Raw genomic sequence first — 26,475 nt, forward strand, 5'->3', positions numbered from 1 at the left:
GAAAAGCTAGTTGAGTACGAAGCTGTGGTATCGTCAATGCATAATATCTCTATTGCAATGATAACTGTCGACGAAGGGCGTGAGTATATGTCTAAACAAGCTATATCCTTCTTGAAACAGAAGGGTATTCAAATTCAATGAACTATAGCTTATTCGCCACAGCAAAATGGGGTCGCTGAACGATTCAATAGAACACTTGTTGAAAGAATAAGGGCCATGCTAATCGAAAGCGGTATTCCAAAGATGTTTTGGGGCGAAGCAGCGCTTGCCGCAAATTATATTCTAAATAGGAATCCTTGTCGAAGTCTTAATTTAAAAAAAACCCCCAGCTGAATTATGGTATAATCAAAAGCCTGATGTATCCAAACTAAGGGTTTTCGGTTGCAAGGCATTTGCATGGATCCCTCAACAAAAACGGAAGCAACTCGATGTTAAATCCATTAAGGTTCCTATGATGAGGTATGCTCCTAACGGTTATAGACTGTGGGATATAAATAAAGAAAAAATTGTAATAGCAAGGGACGTTCGTTTTAACGAACTCATGTATCCATTCAAACTACCAAACAAATAATCTGATGAGGATAGGAACTATTTGCGCATTGACGTACGTCCTCAGCAAGAGGGGGAGGAAGGTGAAATTTATGCTGATTCCTCTCCTGACAAAATTAACGAAAATCACGATAGAGATGACGGGAGTGGCTGTCCTGAAGATGATGTGGAAGATTCTGATGTTGGTGAATCTTATTATTATAGTGAAAATGGTATTTCCCATATCACAACCTCGCCGAAGTGAGAGAATCAAAAATAGATTTATGCAATATATTTCTGGGTATTCAGCAATTTTGGATGCAACATGTGAACCACTTACATACGCAGATATCGAAAATAGGTCTGACAAAGAATTGTGGATGAAGGCTATCAATGAAGAACTAAACTCAATGAACGAAAACCGTGTTTGGGAATTAGTTCCACATCCACCTAATGTTAAGATACTAAAATCAAAATGGATCTTTCGTGTGAAGGAGGATGCTGATGGAAATCCAGTGCGTCACAAAGCGAGATTGGTTGCGAAAGGTTTCTTACAAAAGGCTGGTGTTGATTACGAGGAAACATACGCTCCTGTGGCAAAGTTGACAACTGTCCGCATTGTGTCGGCGATCAGTGTGCAAAAAGGTTACTATTTATACCAACTAGATGTAAAAACAGCATTTTTGTACGGCACTTTAAAAGAAGACATATTTATGGCAGTTCCCGAAGGATTGGAAGCATCGGAGGGATTGGTATGTAAACTTCGAAAATCTCTTTATGGTTTAAAGCAAAGTCCTAAATGCTGGAATGAGAAATTTAATTAATTTTTGTTGGCAAATGGTTTCGAACGTTCTAAGCATGATTACTGTTTGTATTTTAAAATTTCTGCTACTAACGTATTATATCTAATTTTATATGTTGATGGCATACTCATTTCTGGAAGTAATTTGGAAGTAATTGAACAACTGAAAAAAGAGCTTGGCAAAATTTTTAAGATGTCTGATTGTGGTCCCTTACGATATTATCTTGGGACAAAAATTGATTATGAGCAGAAGGGCGGTGTTCTCAAGATGAGTCAAAGAAGCCATATTGATAGAATATTAGAAAAATTTGGAATGACAGATTGTAATCCTGCAAAAACACCAATGGAGAAAGGTTTGCAAATGTCGCTAGATAATGGAAAACGAACTGAAAAACCATATCGTGAACTCTTAGGCAGTTTAATGTATCTGATGTTAAGTGTACGTCCAGACATATGCTATCATGTAGGTTACATGGGTAGATTCCAACAACAACCTAGTGAAACCCATTGGCAGGTATTGAAACGAATTGTCAGATATCTCAAGGGAACAAAGAACTTAGACTTGGTTTACAAGAAAGCTAATTGTTCAGAACTTACAGGATATGCAGATGCTGATTGGGCATGAGACACATTAGACAGAAAATTAGTAAGTGGTTTTGTATTTTTCGTATATGGCTGTCCGATATCTTGGGGAAGCCGAAAGCAAGCACAGTTGCAACATCATCAAGTGAAGCTGAATACATTGCCTTAAGTCAAGCAATTGTGGAAGAGTTATGGATTCGAGGTGTTTTGATCGATTTAAATATTATAACTGCGCAATCACCAGTACTGATGTATGAAGATAGCGCAGGCTGTATTGCGATGGCTAAAAATTCAGAAAGTAAAAGATCAAAGCATATTGACATAAAACATCATTTCATTCGTGACCACATTACCAAAGGAAATGTCAAATTAGAATATACTAACACTCAAAATCAAATAGCTGAAGTATTTACGAAGTCTTTGGATTACAGAAGATTTACACAATTGTGTAAAAGTCTAAACTTATGTGATTGAGAGGGGGTGTTGTTTGTACTTGTTTTTTATATACTTGTAATTTTATGTTATAGCAATCACATATCAGTTTTTTAAATATGTCAGACATTTTGTGAAAATTATTTTATTCATTTTCTGAACTTTGTATCGAACACAATTATAAGTATATAAATTTCATTGCGATTTTATATAATTACAAAAGTTTCAAATAAGCGGAATTTCCCAAAACTCGTTACAGTATTATAGCTTCTTTTGTTTAAATAATTAAGATATACGAACATTTGGGGAATCCAATAGCGTAAAAGTAATTTTTCTCACGGACTTTATTGCTTTAATGTAATAAATATAGTTTAAAAAAACACCTTTTTAAATAATATCAAACTAGAAAGTTAAAAATAATTTTCAAAATAAGTTTAAAACAATAATGAACGAAAAATACTAGTGTTATTGTGAAAAAAGCGTCGGGCGTTCTAGTAGGAAAAATATGGCACAAAGCGACTGACGAGTGACCGTGAATTTGTTCGGTGATAATACTAGAAAGACGATGAAGAAACAGAAAGACTGGGAAGATAGATTTTTATTCTAGAAACTAGTTCATCTTTTGAAGGGCCAGGTCCTGTTGCCATTATCGTGCAATTGTCGCTTCAGCTGTATCACTCCCAATAGCTGAAGTCTTAGCCTGGAAAGCGCAGGGCAAGAGGACAGAACGTGTTCGAGCGTTTCCTCCTCCATCCCGCACTTCCTACATCTGTTATCACTGTCCAAGCCTAATTTGAAGGCATGTGACATCAGAAGGCAGTGTCCAGTCAGAATACCCGTCATGAGTCTACAGTCCTCTCTTTTTAATGATAGCAGCAACTTTGTTAGTCTGAGGTTGTAAGACCTGCACATAATCTTCGACGCTTTACAGCCCCGCGCTTGAACCCACGCCTTTCCTGTTGGTCGATCATGTACACCTCTCGCCTTCGCTTAATTTCGCCCAGTCTAATTGGGACGTTTACGGAGCAAACTTCAAGGGATGCGCCCTTTTTAGCTAGTTCATCCGCTTTTTTCATTCCTATCTATTCCCATATACCCTGGGACCCAATATAGATGTATGCTTCTCCCTGTTCCGCTTCTCTCCAGGGACTGCTTACACTCTAACACGCATTTAGATGCTGTGGTATGCGAGATTATTGCCTTAATTGCTGCTTGACTGTCAATATAAAAGTTAACACGATTGCAGCTTGGGCTATTTTCTTCCAGGGTTTCTACTGCTTTGGTTACGGCTACTATTTCCGCTTGGAAAACGCTACAGTAATCCGGCAGTTTGTAGGATCTGTTTATTTCCGGATCAGCACAGTAAACCGCAGACCCTACTCCTTCCACTACTTTGGAACCATCTGTGTACACATGTAGCGCCTCGTCCGCCATTTGAGCACCATTGTGCCAACCGTCCACCTCTATTGTGGTCTTAAAATAGGGAATCAGGTAGTCTGTTCGTCTTGGGCTGCTAAAAAACTGAACAAATTTTTATTTAAGAATAATTAGTTATTGATTGTAGCCTCCAAAGCACAACAAAATACTCAATTTTTTTCTGCTGACGCCAGCTTGTATCAATTCAAATTACATCTGAAGTAATATAAAAAAATTTGTTTACTTTGCTCATTTCCTTCTGCTGAATTTGTTTTCGAATATAAGTGTGGATTTTAAAAAAAATGTTCATGCTGACAAAAAGTTAATTGGTAGTAAAGCAAAAAACTTATAAATTTTACTATTTTTCAGTAAGTAATTCAAACCCATTCTGGAATAACCAGGTGAAGTAAGCCGTCAATTGTCTTGCTCAAAATTCTTCTTTGTTCTGTCATTCGTCTATCTGAAAATTTTTCACCAATGTCCCCGCAAAAGTGTTGCTTTGTGCATTTTTCAGAAGTAAAACATGCCACTTTTAGTGCTTTTTTCACATAAACTACATATTGTGTGAATATCGATGTACCTTTACTGAATTTAATTACAGAGATTCATCATTTGGATATATTTGACGTTGGCTTCCATAAGTAAGGCCGTGCTAAACGAATACGTCCATATTTTTTGATGTTTCCATAATATATGTTTAATTTGTTCCTAAAAAATTGATACAGGTCTTTGGTAAAAAAATGCAACCTCACTGTTGCTGTTTTGCCCTAAAAATCAGACGACTAAGATTAGACTAATGTTACACTTAAGGATTGTAATTTAGAATATATGAATCCGGCTCGCTTCGGGTCAGCATATTGTGGTTCTAGGCCGACTGCCGCTGGTCTAGTCTATCCCCTGACATATTTTGGTAAATAATAACTTGGTAACATTAGTAACACATCATGAATTCAACTGTCAAGAGTTTTTGGGAGATCTTCCAAGTTTTTATTATATGCTAGATGGGACTTCCGACTCTCAACGACAAATCAAGAGAGCATATGAACATTTCAATGAACCTTTAGGGATGGAAACACATTTAAGAGTATAACGATTACTTCTAAAAGCCCCGTCACATAAGTAGTTTTTCATAGAGATGCGTTTAACTCAATCTTATGCATTATGAGTAGATTACATCTTTACGGAGAACGGTGGATTGAGTGATATTGGCGCCATCTGACATGAAAAAGTAACCAACTTGCAACTTTTGTTGCAAGCAAAGAATAATAAGAAGCATTTGACATTTGCTTTGGCTAAGGATGCTGGCACATCTCGCAAGTGAAATTATTTTTCCCTCTCGTTGGTAACTTTTCTAACATTTTTCACAGTTAAAAACTTCAATGTAATAGATGAGTAGGACACAAAATATGCTAAAAAGTATATTTCTTGTATAGTGAAAATGTTTATAACAGTGATTCGCAAAATTTTGTATGTGAATGGCCAAGACGAAATAAACTTCAATTGCCAAGTCTGAAGTTCCTTCATATTTACAAACGCAACAACGCAGCGTGATTGTGGCGATGTTACTGGAATGCATAAGATTGCGTTCAACGCATCTACATCTATGAAAAACTTCATTGTGTATCGGCCATGAGTGTGACTGTAAAACTTTTCACCAACCCGAAACCAGTATAAGTTCCGCAAAAGGCATAAACGTTCAACTAAATACAGTTATATATGAATAACACATATTTCTTTTATGTCCAGTTTTTCAATGAAAGTTTCACCTGTAGTTGAAGTTGAGGTCAGTTTACTTTTTCCGCATCCATTCAACTGCTAATCACAGTTGGCCAGGAAAAGTAATGTAAACTCGCTTTGGTCCTTTGTATTGCCTTTTGCATTGGCGTTAGGTGGTACTGAAATGCCGAAAACAGCAGTTTCTGTAATGGCTTTCGTAGCAAGGTATTTATTTTTCTACTCCTATTTTTTCAAAGCGGGTAAAAATCTTACCAGGCATGCTTAACGAACGAAACGATATCATTTCGTTACGATAATCAACGCTAATAAACGAAACGAAGTCACTTCGTTTCGTTTATTAACGTTAAGAACGTCAAATTAACGTTAACGAAATGATATCGTTTCGTTCGTTAAGCATGCCTGAATCTTACCCTCTTCTGACCGTCAAAAATGCATCCCTATAGTTTCAGATAGCGTAAATCTTCTGTCTTTTTTTATTTACTTCATCTGGCAATTCCACCATGATTCAAACCCTGGCATAAACGCTATTAAAGTCGTCAAAGATATTGCAGAAAGAGAGATCCCTTTAGTTAAGCATTAGTTAGACAAGAAAAACTAAAGCAGTATTGGCTGCGTGTAGTCGAATATCAATGAACAGTTTCATAACCCTGCCAACCAAAATTGCGTAAAAAACTGGATAATGCACGAGTAAAAAAGTGGCTAAAAAGTGGATAATTTTGTATAGGCAGTGTGCGGATTTTATCCATGGTAAAATGGGATATTTCGTATACGTGTGAGCTGCTAGTCGGCAACTATTGCACACTTATAGGTGCTAATGACACCTTTTAACGTCAATGTGTAGGGTTGCCAGCCCGTCCTTTAAAATATCCCAAAATTCCACATGCGGTATGAAAAATACTCCAAATGATATAAAACAGAAAAAAATTAACTGAAACGAAAAAATACGAAACCATATGAAATTAAACGAAATGGAATGAAATGAAATTAAATTTAGGAAATCAAACAAAATTTCATGAAACGGAATAAAATTAAATTAAATTAAATGGAATGCAATGAAAACAAATTTAGGAAACTAAATTAAATTAAACGAAAAATATAAAACTATATGAAATAAAATGCAATGAAATAAAAAATGGAATGGTATGGAAATGAATCGAAAGAATATGAGAGTACATGACAAGAAACGGAATTAAATGAAATGAGATAGAAAAAAAGAAATGATATTGAAATGAAAAACAATGATAAAGATCTATATGAAATGAAACAAAATAAAATGGAATATGAGGTGAAATGAAATTAAATAAAATGAAATAGGATTAAACGAAATTACACAGAACGAAATAAAATGGAATGAACTAAAATATAATTTAATAAAATGACATGGAATGAAATGGAAGGAAACGGAATGAAATCAAGCGAAATAAAATAAAATTCAATTAAATGGAATCAAATAGAATGAAGTGAGATGAATCAAAATAAAATGAAATGGAAAGAAGTGAAATGAAACAGAAAAAAATTTACTGAAACGAAAGAATATGAAACTGTATGAAATTAAACGTAATGAAATGATATGGAAAAGAAACCAAAATGAAACTATGAAATGAAACGGAATGATATAAAATTAAATGAAAAAAAAAAGTATAAATCATATGGAAGTGAAAAGAAATAAAACGAAATGATATTACGCTATATGAAATGCAACTGAATAAAATAGAATATTATGGAGTAAAACGAAATGAAATGAAAGAAATTAGTTGAAATCAAATAATATAAAATGAAATGACATGGAATAATGAAATCAAACGAAATGAAACGAAATAAAATGAAATAAAGTTCAATTAAATGGAATGTAATGAATTAAAATAGAACAAAACCAAGGAAAATGCTATGTAGTAAATGAAATGAAGAATGAAATTATATGGAATGAAATTAAGGAAAGTGAAATGGAACAACGCGAAACGATACTGAAATGACATGAATCGAAAGAAATTAAACGAAACGAAATGGAGCAAAATGAAACGGAATGAAATGAAATAAAACTAGATGATTAAAAAATATAATGAAATGAAATGCAACAAAATTAAATTAAATAAAAAAAAAGGAGTAATGAAAGGAAGCGAAACAAGATTCAATGAAATTAATATAGAAATTAAATGAAATGAATTGAATAAAACGAACGAAATAGAAATTTTATAAAACAAAACAAAAATAAAATATTATAACATAAAATGTAATTGAATGGTATAAAATTATAATGAAACAAAAAAAACTTAAAAAATAAATAAAATGGAACGAAAAGAAATGAAATGAAGCATAATGGAATGAAATATTATGAAACAAAATGAAATGGAAATCAATGAAACGATATGAAATACAATGAAATTAAAAAAATAAAATGAAAGTAAACGGAATGAAATTAAACGAATGAAATGAAACGAAATAAAATGAAACGAAAATAAATAAAACAGAATGAAATAAAATGAAAAGATATGAAATAAGGTAAAAACTAAATAAAGTAAACACGAAATGGAATAAAATGGAAGGGAATGAAATGAAACGCAATGTCATGAAATGAAACGAAATAAAATGACATGAAATGGAATAAAATAAAACCAAATCAAATGGAATAAATTGAAATGAAACGAAATAATAGGTATAAAATTAAATAGCATGCATTACATATTTGAAGCTTCTGAGTCCACCCATATTCCGGAATCCTTTCGTACAAAGATGGGCCAAAGTCCTATTATGAATAAAGAAGGAATTTGAATATATATATATATACATATGGGGTATTCCATCCCATTTCGACCAATTTTGAACCCGACCCCTTTAGAATTGGCTGAAAGTTCTTCTTCTTTTTCTAGCTTACGAAAGACGTTTTTCAGAAGTTTTTCAAATTTTTTCATCCAACTCAAAAAAAGTTATGAATTTTTAAAAAAACACCGTTTTTGTTTTCAAAATGCTATAACTTTTTCAAAAATTGAAAAACTGAAAAATTACAAAAAAAAAAACCTTAAAAATTTTTTTGAATTTGTTCCGAAAAGTACATTTAAAAACAAATTAAAAAAAAAAAAAACCCAAACGGTCAATTTTTGAAAAAGTGATAGCAATTTGAAAACAAAAACGGTGTTTTTTTTTAAAATTCATAACTTTTTTGAGTTGAATGAAAAAATTTGAAAATCTTCTGAAAAACGTCTTTCGTAAGCTAGAAAAAGAAGAAAAACTTTCAGCCAATTCTAAAGGGGTCGGGTTCAAAATTTGTCGAAATGGGATGGAATACCCCATATATATTATATAGATGCATTGTCACTAGTCAATACCCAAGCCAGCATTTTTTGAAAATTTTGATCAAAAAATATTCAAATATCATACCCCAAGATGATTAAAAACGTTCAAATTTAAAAGCATTTTCTGTTTGAAAATTAACGTATCGTCGGGAGCAAAATGTACCATAAACGTGATTATTCTTGAATAATCATTTATGATTCATATTTCGAAGCGCTTTTTATTCATATTTGATATCATTGGAAAATTGAGCTTTAATTGTTTTAGAGTAATATTTGACTGCTTTTCACAGTCATTTTCTGATCATATTCGTGAACATATTTCAATCGTTTTGGTTAAGATTTTTGAATCATTTTTGAATGCGATTATGATGCATTAATTTTTCATATCTCATTCCAAATAGATACTACATAATAATCTTATTTTATTAGGGGAAGAAATCATGCGGAAGTGAGCTATTTGAACCACAGGTCACTCGCAAACAAACTTGACCTATATACACCTGCGACTACAACATCCAGCATCAGGTATGATCGTCAATATCTTAAAATACGATACGGCACGGGATGTTGAAGACATATCCAGGTACATATGTCAAAAGAGTTTCACTTACCTGGTCGAATAGCTCACAACTTTTGTATTGTCCAGCTATTATGTATTTTCTGGGAAGCCGAAGGTGGAGAAATGGTTGGGGAAATCTTCGGGCACGAGCAGCATTTGCATTACATTGTCTTGAAGAATGTCTTAATAATAAAAATTTTATATATGTACATATTTTTTCAGAACTTCATGATTGAAAAAATGTGTGTATGTGAAAAAAAATAAGATTTTCAATGAAAAGTAAAGTTTTAACAAGTATAAAACTCATTACTCAGTCAACAAATATAGTCAGAAAACATTCAGAAAGCTGATTGAAAAATTATTATAAATTTTTGATCACCTAAAGTAATCACATTTGATTCAAATATTATTCCAAAATGTGATTGAAAAACTATATTCAGTTTTTGATCATCAAAGGTAAAGCATATATGACACTACTTTATTTTTGCTTAGATTCCAAACTAAAAAAACTGACGAAACTATCGGAACTTCAAAACACAAAAACAAATTCTATCATGAAAAAGCGAGACCACTATTCCCCCAAAATTAGTGAGTTTGACATGTTTTTGTTTATGTTTTACATTTTATTTTTACATTAACACTTTTAACAATTAAAACAATACAAATAACACGCGAAAATTATTTCGGTCTCTGATGGTTCACTTTTTTCACAAGAAAGTTGATTTGAGTTGTGTTTTATGCACCAAATTTTCAAACTAAAAACAAAATTTTTATGTGTCAGAAAAAAATAAAGAAAAAACGGCCGAATGTCAAAAAAACCTATCGAAATACAAACTGGCTCGTTTGTTTTTAATGAACTAGATTGTATTTTCCTTGTATTTCTTTAGTTTTTTTCAAATATAGTTTACACACTTACACCAGTACTGAAGCCGTATTAGGAGGGAGTGCGACAAAAAATTGAAGATAAAATACAAGAAAAAATACACGAAAATAAAGTAGTGTCATATAGGTATTATTATTAAACGGTTTTATTTAGCTTGAGTTGACAGGCCGGCCGTTGTGAACGAATCTTGTAATTGAAATTTAAGTAACTTCCCGATAAGCTACACGCTTGAAACTTGGAATATAGTTCAGAACCCGATGACAATGCAATAATAAGAAAAAAATCGCCGCTAGGTGGCGCAAGGATCGAGATATTCGCAAAATTCGCATTTGTGGTCCGATTTGGCTCATATTTGGAACACATAATACATGCAAGAATAGAAATCGACCTGTGAAATAAAATCGCCGCTAGGTGGCGCATGGATCGAGATATTCGCAAAATTCGCATTTGTGGTCCGATTTGGCTCATATTTGGAACACATAATACATGCAAGAATAGAAATCGACATGTGAAAAAAATCGCCGCTAGGTGGCGCATGGATCGAGATATTCACAAAAATCGTATTTGTGGTCCGATTTGGCTCATATTTGGAACACATAATACATGCAAGAATAGAAATCGACCTGTGAAAAAAAATCGCCGCTAGGTGGCGCAAGGATCGAGATATTCGCAAAATTCGCATTTGTGGTCCGATTTGTCTCATATTTGGAACACATAATACATGCAAGAATAGAAATCGACCTGTGAAATAAAATCGCCGCTAGGTGGCGCATGGATCGATATATTCGCAAAATTCGCATTTGTGGTCCGATTTGGCTCATATTTGAAACACATAATACATGCAAGAATAGAAATCGACATGTGAAAAAAATCGCCGCTAGGTGGCGCATGGATCGAGGTATTCACAAAAATCGCGTTTGTGGACCGATTTGATTTGGTCCATATTTGGAACACATAATACATACCTGAATAGAAAGCGACCTATGATGCCCGATTTGGCTCATATTTGGAACAAATATTGCATACAGTCCAGTAGAAGTGACATCAAAATATTTTGGAGTTGGAGAAGGGACAAGCATACGTGGCGCAGTCGAGTAAAGTCTTTGGAAGGATTATGTATTGAGGACTTAGGTTGTAACAAAATGTCAGGAAAGAGTCCTTGTAATAATGAGTCACTAAATGAACTAAATAACAGGCAATTAAATAAAGACTAAAAACTTGAAAATAAAATAATTAAAAAAAAAATGTTTAAGTTAAACGGTTTTATTGAAAACAATACTTAGATGAAATAATAATTATACGAAAAGAAAATAATTAGGTAGGTCCTAGGTACTAGTCATCACACTCCTTATCAATCTAGGGCGTTGATCAGACAATTAAATAAAAGCGTTGGACGCGTCATATTTCTATTGATAGTCATAAGTAAAACCAACTGAACCTTAATCAGGTTATGCTACGCCTCACATTTTTAGAAATTTCACGCGACAACGCTTTTATTTAATTGTCTGATCAATGCCCTAGATTGATAAGGAGTGTGATGACTAGTACCTAGGACCTACCTAATTATTTTCTAGTTTTTCGCTTTTATTTAATTGTCTGATCAACGCCCTAGATTGATAAGGAGTGTGATGACTAGTACCTAGGACCTACCTAATTATTTTCTAGTTTTTCGTATTATTATTATTTCATCTAAGTATTGTTTTCAATAAAACCGTTTAACTTAAACATTTTTTTTTTAATTATTTTTTTTATATTTCTACTTCTAGAGCAGTACGTTTTTGACACTCAACGAGAAATTTACAAAAACAAAAAATACTTGAGTTGCGTGTGTTTGTTTGTATGTATGTCACCCTGCCGCCACGATGTTGTTATTTTGGTTTATCTGCACATTCGTTTCATTCGCTGGTTCACAATTGTGACCTTTTTAGGTCGACTGTTGCTTAAGCGATTTCATCCCAAAGCGCTTAGCCAATTGAACTAGCTTACTTTGTGTTGTTGCTTTCAATGCAATTCGCTAATCTATCTAGCGTTTTATTTCCACTACCTTGCAAAAAAGTGGCTTATATTAGTAATTTTAGTTACTTATAGTAAATATATGAAATAAATTATAATTCATAAAAGAAAACTGTATCATAATAAAAAAGTTTTGTTATACTCAGTTGAGCAGAGCTCACAGAGTATATTAACTTTGATTGGATAACGGTTGGTTGTACAGGTATAAAGGAATCGAGATAGATATAGACTTCCATATATCAAAATCATCAGTATCGAAAAAAAATTTGATTGAGCCCTGTCCGTCCGTCCGTCTGTCCGTTAACACGATAACTTAAGTAAATTATGAGGTATCTTGATGAAATTTGGTATGTAGATTCCTGGGCACTCATCTCAGATCGCTATTTAAAATGAACGATATCGGACTATAACCACGCCCACTTTTTCGATATCGAAAATTTCGAAAAACCGAAAAAATGCGATAATTCATTGCCACAGGCGGTTAAAGCGATGAAACTTGGTAGATGGGTTGACGTTATGACGCAGAATAGAAAATTAGTAAGATTTTGGACAATGGGCGTGGCACCGCCCACTTTTACAAGAAGGTAATTTAAAAGTTTTGCAAGCTGTAATTTGGCAGTCGTTGAAGATATCATGATGAAATTTGGCAGGAACGTTACTACTATTACTATATATGTGCTAAATAAAAATTAGCAAAATTGGATGAAGAACACGCCCACTTTTTAAAAAAATTTTTTTTTAAATTCAAATTTTAACAAAAAATTTAATATCTTTACTGTATATAAGTAAATTAAGTCAAAATTCAACTCCAGTAATGATATGATGCAACAAAATACGAAAATAAAAGAAAATTTCAAAATGGGCGTGGCTCCGCCCATTTTCATTTAGTTTGTCTAGAATACTTTTAATGCCATAAGTCGAACAAAAATTTACCAATCCTTCTCAAATTTGGTAGGGGCATAGATTCTATGACGGTAACTGTTCTCTGTGAAAATGGGCGAAATCGGTGGAAGCCACGCCCAGTTTTTATACACAGTCCACCGTCTGTCCTTCCGCTCGGCCGTTAACACAATAACTTGAGCAAAAACCGATATATCTTTACTAAACTTAGCCGACGTACTTATCTGAACTCCGACCATAACCACGCCCACTTTATCGATATCGAAAATTACGAAAAATGAAAACAAATGCCATAATTCTATACCAAATACGAAAAAAGGGATGAAACATGGTAACTGGATTGGTTTATTGACGCAAAATATAACTTTGGAAATAACTTTGTAAAATGGGTGTGACACCTACCATATTAAGTAGAAGAAAATGAAAAAGTTCTACAAGCCGAAATCAACAGCCCTTGGAATCTTGGCAGGAATACTGTTAGTGGTATTGCATATATAAATAAATTAGCAGTACCCGACAGATGATTTTCTGGATCACCTGGTCCACATTTTGGTCGATATCGCGAGAACGCCTTCACATATACATCTAAGGGCCACTCGCTTTTAAAACCCTCATTAATACCTTTAATTTGATATCCATATCGTACAAACACATTCTAGAGTCACCCCTGGCCCACCCTAATGGCGATATCTCGAAAAGGCGTCCACCTATAGACCTAATGCCCGCTCCCTCTTAAAATGCTCAGTAACACCTTTCGTTTGATACCCATATCGTACAAACATTCTAGAGTCACCCCTGGCCCACCCTAATGGCGATATCTCGAAAAGGCGTCCACCTATAGACCTAATGTCCACTCCCTCTTAAAATGCTCAGTAACACCTTTCGTTTGATACCCATATCGTACAAACATTCTAGAGTCACCCCTGGCCCACCCTAATGGCGATATCTCGAAAAGGCGTCCACCTATAGACCTAATGCCCACTCCCTCTTAAAATGCTCAGTAATACCTTACGTTTGATACCCATATCGTACAAACATTCTAGCGTCACCCCTGACCCACCCTAATGGCGATATCTCGAAAAGGCGTCCACCTATAGACCTAATGCCCACTCCCTCTTAAAATGCTCAGTAACACCTTTCGTTTGATACCCATATCGTACAAACATTCTAGAGTCACCCTTGGTCCACCTTTATGGCGATATCTCGAAAAGGCGTCCACCTATAGAACTAAGGATTACTCCCTTTTAAAATACTCATTACCACCTTTCATTTGATACCCATATCGTACAAACACATTCTAGAGTCACCCTGGCCCACCCTAATGGCGATATCTCTAAAAGGCGTCCACCTATAGACCTAATGCCCACTCCCTCTTAAAATGTTCAGTAACACCTTTCGTTTGATACCCATATCGTACAAACATTCTAGAGTCACCCTTGGTCCACCTTTATGGCGATATCTCGAAAAGTCGTCCACCTATAGAACTAAGGATTACTCCCTTTTAAAATACTCATTACCACCTTTCATTTGATACCCATATCATACAAACACATTCTAGAGTCACCCCTGGCCCACCCTAATGGCGACATTTCGAAAAGGCGTCCACCTATAGACCTAATGCCCACTCCCTCTTAAAATGCTCAGTAACACTTTTCGTTTGATACCCATATCGTACAAACATTCTAGAGTCACCCCTGGCCCACCCTAATGGCGATATCTCGAAAAGGCGTCCACCTATAGACCTAATGCCCACTCCCTCTTAAAATGCTCAGTAACACCTTTCCTTTGATTCCCATATCGTACAAACACATTCTAGAGACACCCCTGGTCCACCTTTATGGCGATATCTCGAAACGGCGTCCACCTATGGAAATAAGGATCACTCCTTTTCAAAATACTCATTAACAGCTTTCATTTGATACCCATATCGTACAATAATATTCTAGAGTCACCCCTGGTCCACCTTTATGGCGATTTCTCGAAAAGGCGTTCACCTATAGAACTAAAGCCCATTCCCTTTTAAAATACTCATTACCACCTTTCATTTGATACCCATATCGTACAAGCACATTCTAGAGTCACCCCTGGTCCACCTTAATGGCGATATCTCGAAAAGGCGTCCACCGATAGACCTAAGGCCCACTCCCTCTTAAAATGCTCAGTAACACCTTTCATTTGATACCCATATCGTACAAACAAATTCTAGAATCAGCCCTGGTCCACCTTTATGGCGATGTCCCTAAATGGCGTCCATCCATAGAACTATGGCCTACTCTCTCTTAAAATACTCTTTAATACCTTCCATTTGATACACATGTCATACAACCACATTCCAGGGTTACCCTAGGTTCATTTTCCTATATGGTGATTTTCCTTATTTTGTCTCCATAGCTCTCAACTGAGTATGTAATGTTCGGTTACACCCGAACTTAGCCTTCCTTACTTGTTTTTTTTTACAACGCAACTTTAGTTTCAATTTACCTTGTTTAAGGAGATTTCGAGAATATCCTTCTATATAAAGTTGTATTGTTCTTCATATGTGGCTAGACGCCATGCTTTTTTATCCAATTATGATAAATCTTTTAGTTTTTAAATGTTTTTAATTTACTTTTTCTCATTTCGATTCCCGCACTATCCGCCATTTTTTCTCAACCACATGAATAGCGTCATTTTATAGCACGCGGTTGAGTTGTGAGGAAAAACGAACTTGACGCGACGACGTTACAAAACGAAGTGATAAAAAAGTTTCGTTGGTCAAAATAATAGGTGTATGAAACTTTTCTTAGAAATCAAATTAAACCATTCAATTATAATTCCTTACTCCATTCTTTTTAAAATCCCTCTTTGTTTTGAAATGAAAAGGATGCCTAGAAGTATTTTTTGTACTGTTATCTTGGTGATAACTCCATCTGAGTGGGGTGTTTTTCTCCGCATATGGCATTATACAGTTTTGCAAAATATCCCTGTACTCCTCATGGATGCCGGTTTTAAGAATCTTGAGAGGCATGGCAGAACACTGAGAAACAAGTTGATTTAAAGGAAATGTGTCTCCAATTTCGTCGTGTTTGTAGGGAGAGTGAAAGTAGGACGGGTAGGGAGAAGGTGAGGGATAGAGAGAGGGAAAATGAGATGGGTAGGAAGATAGAGAGGGTGGTAGTGAGGGTGAGAGAGAGGGCGAGGGAAAGAAAAGGGCTAAAAAAGCGATAGTTACACGTAGGCCCGGTTTCACCAACTCTTAGCTTAGTTAAGTCATATTTTTTAATTTTTCTGTTTCACCACCAATGCTTAGCTAAGTCGCAAATTAGCCTACCTGCCAGCTGGCTTATTCTCGACTTTCAACAGTGTTGCTGTAGTACAAATTTTGAGTCGAATTAAATGGCAGTATTGATACATACTTATTTCATTATGCAAATATGCAACCCCGCTATTGTATGAATTCACTGGGTGGTGTGTGATTAAAACGTAGCTAAAAATACTACTATGAATAAAACAGCTGATAGGGTTTTTGTATGTCAAATGGGTTTAGTGGCTAAGTTGGTGAAACCGAAAAAAAACTTAGCCACAAATCTGGGCTAACTTAAGTTGCAACTAAGTTTTAGCCTAATTCGAGTTGGTCAAATCGGCCCATAGTCTCCAGTTTTTTAACATTGGGCACATCCATATTAGACTTGACAATGGTCTTTATTTTAGATCATATTGCTTTTACTGGGTTCAACATTGCGGAATATTGTCCCAAATGCAGTACACTTGCTAGTCCATTGAAATATTCACTTACAGCAGCTTCAACGATATTTATAATAATTTTTTTGCATACATACATACATACATATGTCTTTACATTCTTATATGGTATTGCGTGGTTTTATTTAAATTTTTTACAATGAATGTGGAACGTATAAAAAATACAGAAAGAAGTTACCTTTAAAAAAAAATAACTGGTGAAAGAATTGCTTCTATTAAAAAAAATACCTGTCGCAATTTAACTCCGAGGTAATTTAGGCCGAGCTTTTCCAATTTGCTTCGTGCTCTATTTTTAATTTTTCTAACAAATTGACAAACGGTTACTGAGAAGCTTTTTTTCGGAAGAAGTACACTCGGAGTGTTCCCCAAACCCCTTCCGAGGGGCGACTCCGCTTAGAAAAACATTTTTTTTTTTTTTATTGAAAATTCTTTTTTCACAATTTTCTATGTTGCTTTGCTTGGGGCTTGAACCCAGAACCTTCGGTGTGGTAGGCGAAACACGATATCACTACACCACAGCGCACGTCTGGCTTCTATGCATGCATCATAAAATTTAAAAATTCTAATTTTCTGAATTTTAATTATAAGCTTCTGAATATCAATTGAAACATTCTTATTGATATATATTTACAAACGGCGATGGTTACTAGGACATGTTTCTGAATTTCACTTCTTTAACACTCAGCCATATGAATGCCACGCTGCTCGCTTTGCAATTGGTCTCTAAGAATTGCCTTTTTTATTCACTATTAGGTGCATACACTCTGTATTTTGTTTAATCCTAAATGTGTGGAATGTAAGTAACGGCATAAACTAATCGAGATAGATATAGACTTCTATATATCAAAATGATCTGGGCGAAAAAAGAAATTAATTTAGCCATGTCCATCCGTCCGTCTGTCCGTAAACACGATAACTTGAGTAAATTTTGAGGTATCTTAATGAAATTTGGTATGTAAGTCCCCGGGCACTCATCTCAGATCGCTTTTTTAAATGAACGAAATCGGACTATAACCACGCCCACTTTTTCGATATCGAAAATTTCGGAAAACCGAAAAAGTGCGATAATTCATTACCAAAGACGGATAAAGCGATGAAACTTGGTAGGTGGGTTGACCTTATGACGCAGAATAGAAAATTAGTAAAATTGTGGACAATGGGCGTGATACCGCCCACTTTTCAAAGAAGGTAATTTAAAAGTTTTGCAAGCTGTAATTTGGCAGCTGAGTAAGTAATGTTCGGTTACACCCGAACTTAGCTTTCCTTACTTGTTCGCCCTTAAGTTTGATCCAATTGATATATTGGCTTGAAATTCGATGCACTGCTTTCTGTTGAAACCAGCTGGATTCTGTATGTGAAAAAATCGGGTGATTTGGATGAGCCGTTCCATAGTTATAGGGCCGGACTTTTATTCTGTCCTTAAAAAATAAAAGTCCAGATTTAATAATTTCTCTCGGACTGAATAATTAAACGAATCCGGAAAGATTTTTTTCTGAAGGATTTTAATATGAAAGGAATAACTTTGGGTCGCTGTCTGAATATGAATTGTAACCTTCTGAATATGTATTTTTACTTTCTGAACATAAATTGTAAGTTTTTTAATATTAAATTAAAATGTTGATTATTTGTTGTAACTTTCTGAATATAAATAGAAAAAGGTGTAGACAGAATCGTATATGCTATATTAAGAGCAGGCTGATTCCCCCTCAATTAGGCCACGTCCCACCAATTGGTTGGATAAATAAAAAGGGGCAAGACGCAAATTGGAAGAGATACTCGTTCTACAATCTGTTCGGAGGCTATCGCGCCTTGCATTTAATTATTTTATTTAAATTGAAATTCCACTGTGGGGACACGTGCTCCGACCAAATTTTGCATAAGAGAGATCGCCAAAATCAAAACATTGCCATCTCCAATACTTACTTAGTATTTTCTGAGTATAAATTGACACATTAGTCTACTGAACTCTTTTAAATGTTATGTTATCCACTGCTGTGTTTATATTTTTTACAGCTGATCCAATAGGAAAAGCATCCAGCCGCTTAGCGCAGTTAAGCGAGGCAGAACTATTGAGCATGGTTCCAGATGGTATGATGGATAGCACTCATATACCAAAAATCACAGAAACTAAACAACGTTTTGAGGAGCCACCACCACCTGGCGTTTAAACAATATAAATACAACATGCCACCGCGCATGTTCAGGAATTGTTATTTTTAAATTGTAAATGTACACTTATTCAAGTTATCACATAAGTATAGTTATTAGAATATATGGGTTATCAAATTGGTATGTCAGCCGCTCATTGGATATTTCTGAAATTCACTTTAGTCTCAATTTGGCAACATTTGTCCTTAAATTTTAAAGCTCATTAGTTGTTATTTTGCTAAGCAAAATTAATAAATGTGCGAAAAACATAATGGAGTTGTTAAATATGACCTTAGGTCCAATTTTGCATACGGTAAATGCTCCTCTTAGCATAGTTTTAGAGTTCTCGTTAAAGATTTATATAAAAAGTATTGGTCACAAAATGTCCAAAATCCAGGCACTTTAAATATGTATATGTATGACACAAGGTAAATATTTAACATTTTATAGGTATGTTCTATCTATATATCTAAAATATGCTCTAACACAGATATATATGGCCCCTATTTGAGACAGATTCGATCTTCGCCTGTGGTCGAAAGAGCTGATCAAACGAAATTTCGTTGTCTATTTCTGGCTAATTCCAGTAAAGAATGCGGTTTGACGATTCGTTAGATGAAGAGGAAAGCTTACTGGAATTAGCCACAAGTTGAAAACAGTTGGGGGATGCTTCCAATACTTTGGAAATTATTTTCATCGTGTTAGTGTACCTTTCTGAACAAGTTGTGAAATGTGTTAAAAGTATAAATTTTGCTTATAGATTTATTCAAAACTTCAGACTGTCCATAGAAGCGTTTGCTGTCCTGTTCAGAGCCAGTCTCTTCCAAAAATGTTAAAATTGGCAACAGTTCCCAGATTTTGAGCTCAGTGATCCTATCAACTGGGAATTTTCAACGACAATGCACTTGGGAGGATTTTGTTCCATTATTGAAAACAGTCTTTCCAGTTGGATCCTTGTACTTACGACCTCGAACCCATATAAAAATAATACAAATATCTTAAAACTACTATTAGGCAGTAAAAAGAGTAGAAGATAAACAAATAGCCTAAATTTTCTTCCAATTTTCTTTCAATTCGCTACAGCGTCGACAACAAACTTCTAATTCACTTCAAAATTAGATACACAACAAAAATTTCGACAACGATGAGTCATAAAACGAATTTGACATTCGATGTTCGAGAGTCAGCGAAGATCGAAAGATGATCATAAAAAGGGCCTATATGTACTTATGTAAATGTATATTAAAACAATGTTTGTGGAATGTAAATAAAGTAAATACAAAAGCTCAAAAAACTCTAATAACTTGTTTTAGATGAAAAATGTAAGTGCATTTAGGTACTAATCTTTAGACTTTCCGTACAACAAAATGTATCCACCATCACCAATAATTGGCTTAGGGAAGGTTTTTCAGTTCCAGTTTAAACTTAAGTTAAAGTTGACTTAAGTTTAACTTTGCCACTTTTTTCGATAACATAAGAAGAGACAGGGTTAAATCTAGTCCACTTTACCGGGGTTTAACTCGCACTGAAAAATCAAACCTTAAACGCAAATGCCACTAGTTTTTAAACTGCAGTTACCCTGTAGCAGAATCAAGTACAATTGCTATTACCATTCCAAATTCTCAGTAATTAAAAATACCAATTACCAAGTATAAGTCCATTTTATTAAAATAAATACAAGGCGCGATAACCTTTGAAGAGATTTTAGACCCAGCTGGCGGGACGCGACCTAAATGTTTCACACCGACTCCGAACGGCATCTGCAAGGCAGATGAGTTTTCACTAAAAAGATGTTCATGGCAGAAATGCACTCAGAGTGTTTGCCAAATAACTACCGAGGGACGATTCCGCTTAGAAAAACTTGAAAAAACTTGCTTCTAAATTTTTAATGCTCCTTTGGCCGGAACATGATTCCAGGATCTTCAGTGTGGTAGGCGGAGCACGCTGGCCCCACACCACGGCCACTTTTGTTGCTGTAGTGATAAGGACACTCTCCGGAAAACTTGAGGAGTGTTATCGATGTTGATGGTGCCTTGCCAGATGCAGATCCCGTACGTTCCGGTAACAAGCACCATTAAGGACTAGCCCGATCATCTCTGGAACGATTTGGTATGACCACCTGAAACCTTCTAAGTCATATCGCCCTCCCACCCCCTAAATCCATGAGGAACTTGGGGTCGCCAGACCTTCGGCTGTTGAAGAAACGGCATTCGCCACGGGTAGGTGAGGTTGGCGGCGGCCGCCGTACATTTTATTGGTACTTGATATTCGATAAACGCATTTTCATTTTTTATTCCAATTACAATTATTTGATATAATAAAATCTTATTCCTCTTTAAATGACAAGAACTGTACACCATATTACCGCCATATTCATAAATTTTTTTGTTAACGGTAGCCATGATTCAATTACTGGACCTACGTGACTTAAACAGTATCTGCAAGGTAGATAAATCTTCGTCGAGGAGTTAAGTGTGCGAAAAATCGAGCTCTAATATTATTAAATCTTTCCCAGTTACGGTCGCGACACTATTTCATTTCAAGTTTAGATATTTACCGTGAGACGTACATTCTTCAAGAGATCATGAGACTTGTTCCAAGTTATGGAAAAAGTTTGTCAAATTCATCGCAGCTTGATTTGATGTTTGTGAAAGAAGGGCGATTTCATTTAAAATCTTTGCAACTACGATTACGATTTTAAAGACTTTTTTATCACGATATGCAATGGAAAAAATTTTAAATCATAATGGAGTAGCCTTACTTTAACGCATGTAAACGTTTTTGCACAGTCCAAGTTGGAATTTGTATATTAGCTCAGGGGGGTCTGCGTTGATGGAAACTCCCATTTGTTAACAGCACTGCTTCGACTGACCATCAAACAAAAGCTCAGGCGGTTCATCATGTGACGGGGCACTGATGACGTTTCAGCTGCTTTGACCAGCCAATCGGCCATGTAGAAAAGACAGATGTAGCCTTGTTTACTAGAAACACAAGACCGCGAATTTAACTATGCCTAAGCTGGAGGTGTAATCCTACAAAGGAAACAGCGCTATATATATAGGAATGAAAGTAAATTGTGGAAACTTCTTGTGGAGGAGAGGGCGAAATAGTCCTCCACGGCACTGTTTGTATGCGGGAGAGTGCTGGAATGGTCGTGGGCTCCATTTCGTCACACTTTCTCATTAGATATTTGCGTTCCAAGGAAGTGCGTCTGCCGGAAAAGCATACATTTAGACAGTCATACTTCTATTAGTGTGTTTCGTGCATGATCGCGATGTTTATGGTTGGATCTCAACATTCGTGGACCTTTGTTTGCGGCCAGGAACGCCCCGCGGCTCACGCTTAAGCGTACCTCTGCCACTTCTGCCAGGTCATACCCTGCAAAAATCGTTGGATCATGTGGTCCACTGGAGTACTTACCATTGTAGTCCACTGTAATGCAGCAATGGACCAACTCATGTTTATACACGAACATATTGTAAGCCGATCATTTCTCGTTTTTAGCGATTGTAATCACTACACGATGTTTATTGGTCTGTGGGTACTCCATGGATTACTCTGATGTAATGCGGAGCTGGAGCATATGGTCCTGTCCTAGGACATCGCAATATTAATTGGACCATATTTTTTATATGAATTGTGGTTAATTTTGGAGCACTCGGTTGGTCCATAGCGAGTACTCCATACATGCATGCATGGAGTACTCGCGATTTTTGCAGGGTACCTTGGCCGAAGCTTCCCTCATAGATGTTCTGGGATTAGCAACATTAACCTTTCGACGAATGCATTTATTCCACCGTGCTGCTAAAACATGAACCCAACAAAAGTGGGTACGGCGGCATTAGCCGGACTACACATTATTTAAGCCTTTATTCACCCAGGCGTTCTCACTCGTCCTTGACCTCCAGTGTTACGACTACCTCTCCGTCGCACTTCAGAGTCCTTCAACTTAATTGTAACGGCTTCACCGTTCAACATCCATTCAAAAGATGAAGATAACCGCAAGATGGGATCTCTGAACTTTCGATAGCTCTAACATCCAGAGAAAATATCGAATGTGGGGAAATATAGTATACAGTAAAATCTATTTTACCTAAACACCCGTAGGTCTCACTATAGCAGGCACCTTGTCGTTGGTGTGAGGGCTTAGCCGAACTCCATAGCGCCAAGAACGCTATGGGGCTGAGCGGTTTAGGGCCTGCATCTACGCCGTTACGCTGCATAGGAGGGCGGCGGGATGTCGGTGACCAAGAATTGCCAACCCCCTAATCCAGGGTGTTATGCGGACCGTGCCTATTTGACGATTTGCAACCAGTGGGTATATTTGGCTGTATTCGAACGGAGCCTTCCCGACACCGGACCGCCTCGGGAAGTAATGATGGCACAGAAAGAGGAGCTGTTATGGCGGACGGTTTTTATCCCCATTTTTAACATTAGACCGCTGAGCCCGCCTTGTGGGCAGGTGGTCGTATGACCAAGATGAACTCAAAAACTTTAAGAGAAAGTAAGGAAATCGCTATCAGCGATGACGCGTCTGTGCGCTCGGTAAAGGAACGGCATACTAGCCCGGACAAAGAATAAATGTCAGAACGGGAACAACGACATAGGGAGCTTAAGAGAACCCTCTCAAAATATCGGGCTGCATTAAGAATTATGCCATGGTCCCACGAGGCAGTAGAATAATGTCGAAGACAATTCACAGACGAAAGCTTTTCTGCCCCAGTCCAAGGAGGCGAATTAGCTGAATGACAGGAACCAAACCTCAAAGTCTGCAAAGCGGATCGAAGAGGGGAATATAAGCTTGGGAAAATGTCCTGGGCTCAGGTAGTATATTTATGCGTCTTAAAAAGAGGAGTCCTCAGGACAATAACCACAATACGCTAAAATCAGGGGAGGTGGAAAGGGCCCTCGATAACCTGAAAGTAGCGGCAAATGATGGGGGAAAGGCGCAGTGGCAGAGATTCACGAGCAAATCAAAGGTGCTGAAAACCTTAAGAAAAACCAAAACATGCTAAAAGCAGGAGAGGTGGAAAAGGACCACGATTGCCTGGAAGTAGCAGAAAAGACAGGGGTACAAGCGTATAGGCAGAGGTATTGGATGTGGACAAACAGCTCAATGATGCTGCGAGTCTAACAAAGACGTTTCGAACAGGGGAGGGCCTGAAGACTCGGAAAACAGCGGGAAAAATGCATTGCGTGAGCGCAGTGGCGGATAATTTGGAGGGAGACAAACAGCTCAATGGCGCTGCGAGACTTACAGATAAACCTCCAACACGAGCGAGCTCCTCCTAACTCTTGAGGAGGGTTCTTTCGATGTGGCGCTGGTACAGGAGCCATGGCTTTCATCTGGAGGAAAGGTTTCTGGACCCAGCGCTAGCGGATTCAGCGTTTATTACGCAAAGACCGGAAGCAGGGTTAGAGCTGCAGTCATGGTAAGGAAACACGTATAATGGTGCATGCAATTTAACTTTAGCACCGAATACCTAGAGGTAGTCGCAATAGAGGGAAAGAAAGAACCATCCCTTGTCCTGGCATCCTGCTACATGGCCCATGACGTGGAAGCCCCACCAGAGGAGTTCAAAAGCCTGGTGGATCAATAAGGGTGCAGAGGACGGCTTGTCATCGGCGCGGATGTGAATGCGCATCACAGCTTACGGGGAGGGCACGATGTTAATGGCAGAGGTAAGTCCCTTTTTAGTTACATACTACAGAGTAGTCTACAGGTGGGCAGCAAGGGTAGCGTGCCTACATATGCTGGTCCTACGTCAAGAAATGTGCTTGATATCACATTGAGTTCTGAACATGATATATCGGGGTGTGAATGGAGGGTCCTTGACAGGCCATCATTCTCAGACCATGCATATGTCAGCTTCAGAATCCCCCTAAAGGGGGTAGAGAAGGCTAAAACCTTTAGAAACCCTAGGGCAACGGACTGGTACAAATTTCAGAAAGGTGTATCAGGAAGACTGGGGAGCCTAAAGATGTTGCCACCGTAGAGGAGTTGGAGGAGTGCAACAACTTCTTATCAAAAGCGCTGACAACTGCGTACAACAGAGCTTGTTCTCTGAGAAGATTCAAGGGTAAAGCAAAGCCACCATGGTGGCGTAAAGAGCTAAGTCTTTTTAGAGGGCAGGTAAAAAAGATTTTTAAGCTGGCAAAAGTTGCGGAAAGCGAGGAATGTTGGGACGAATACAGAGATCTGTTGAGGATCTATAAGCGTGAAATCAACAGGTCAAAGCGGCTTTCATGGAAGAATTTTTGTGCCGACATAGAATGCTCCAGCGAAACTGCGAGACTGAGGAAAGTGCTATCTAAAGGAGATGCAGTCCAGGGACTGATAAAAAAGGAAGACGGGGAATGGTCACACAGTAGTGAAGAGTCCATCGAGGCGCTAGTTAACACACACTTCACTTCCCATCAGGAGACGATGCGGAAGAGTTATGTAACCACGTCTAATACGGAGCGATAGGTAGCAGGATTGGTGACAAAGACCAAAATTGAATGGGTAATAAAAACGTTTGCTATGTTCAAATCGCCAGGCCCCGATGGGATATTCCCTGCTATGCTGCAGATGGCTGGTGGAGCGATTATAGAATGGCTAAGAATAATCTTTGAGGGTTGCATAAAACTGAACCACGTCCCGCAATCTTGGAGAACGGATCGAGTAGTCCATACCGAAAGCGGGAAAAGCCAGTCATCTGCACCCGAAACACTACAGGGCTATTAGTTTGACATCTTTTCTACTCAAAACCCTAGAGAGATTAATAGATGTGTATTTAATATCAAAAATGAGCGAGGAATTATTCTCTTCAGCATAACATGCTTACACCAAAGGCAATTCAGTCGATACTGTATTGCATAGGGTTGTTATGAATATAGAAAAGGCCTTGGAACACCAGGAATACGCCATAGGTGTTTTTCTGGACATTGCCGGAGCTTTCAACAATGTTTCCAAGAGAGAATCATGGACAGTCTCAACTCGATTGAAGTTCATCCAGCTTTAGCAAATTTGATCGGTTTCATGTTAAGCTGCAGAATGATCACATCGCAAAGGGGTCTGTGCGAAGCAACGAAATCTGTAAACAGAGGAACGCCACAGGGTGGGGTTTTATCACCAATGCAGTGGAAGCTGGTTATAAATTAATTACTTAGGCGGTTCGCGGAGGACCAGTCAAACTGACGGCATATGCAGATGACGTTACTGTCATCATAAGCGACAGATGCCTGCCAACACTCAGCTCTCTGATGGACTTTACTTCGGGATGTACATGCCTGGGCATCTGGCTAACCGCCAACGCGGAAAAACCCGATCTAGTATTATTTACTAGGAAGTATAAGGTCCCTAATTTCATATTTCATATAGCACAAAGTATCTAGGAGTTATACTAGATAGTAAGTTGTCGTGGAAACTCCATGTGGAAGAGAGCGAAGAAAGCCTCCGCGG

The 26,475-nt window shown here is 37.0% G+C and overlaps 1 protein-coding gene across 4 annotated transcripts in view; it reads left to right on the forward strand.

Moving 5' to 3' along the window:
• pps (protein partner of snf) overlaps positions 1–20,325 on the forward strand; it is a 155,184-nt gene extending 134,859 nt beyond the window's left edge. For 3 of the 4 annotated variants that reach the window (XM_067759552.1, XM_067759549.1, XM_067759550.1), the window contains one exon: positions 18,897–20,325. In XM_067759552.1, the coding sequence (XP_067615653.1) occupies positions 18,897–19,051 (155 nt within the window). In that variant the 3' untranslated portion in view covers positions 19,052–20,325. Of the gene's footprint in view, positions 1–9,216; positions 11,465–18,896 lie in introns of those variants that run through there. The other variant, XM_067759551.1, reaches the window with a different exon arrangement.
• Positions 20,326–26,475: the final 6,150 nt, after the last annotated feature.

Source organism: Eurosta solidaginis, chromosome 1 (assembly GCF_040869045.1).
Source record: "Eurosta solidaginis isolate ZX-2024a chromosome 1, ASM4086904v1, whole genome shotgun sequence".
In the NCBI taxonomy this organism is placed as follows: domain Eukaryota; kingdom Metazoa; phylum Arthropoda; class Insecta; order Diptera; family Tephritidae; genus Eurosta; species Eurosta solidaginis.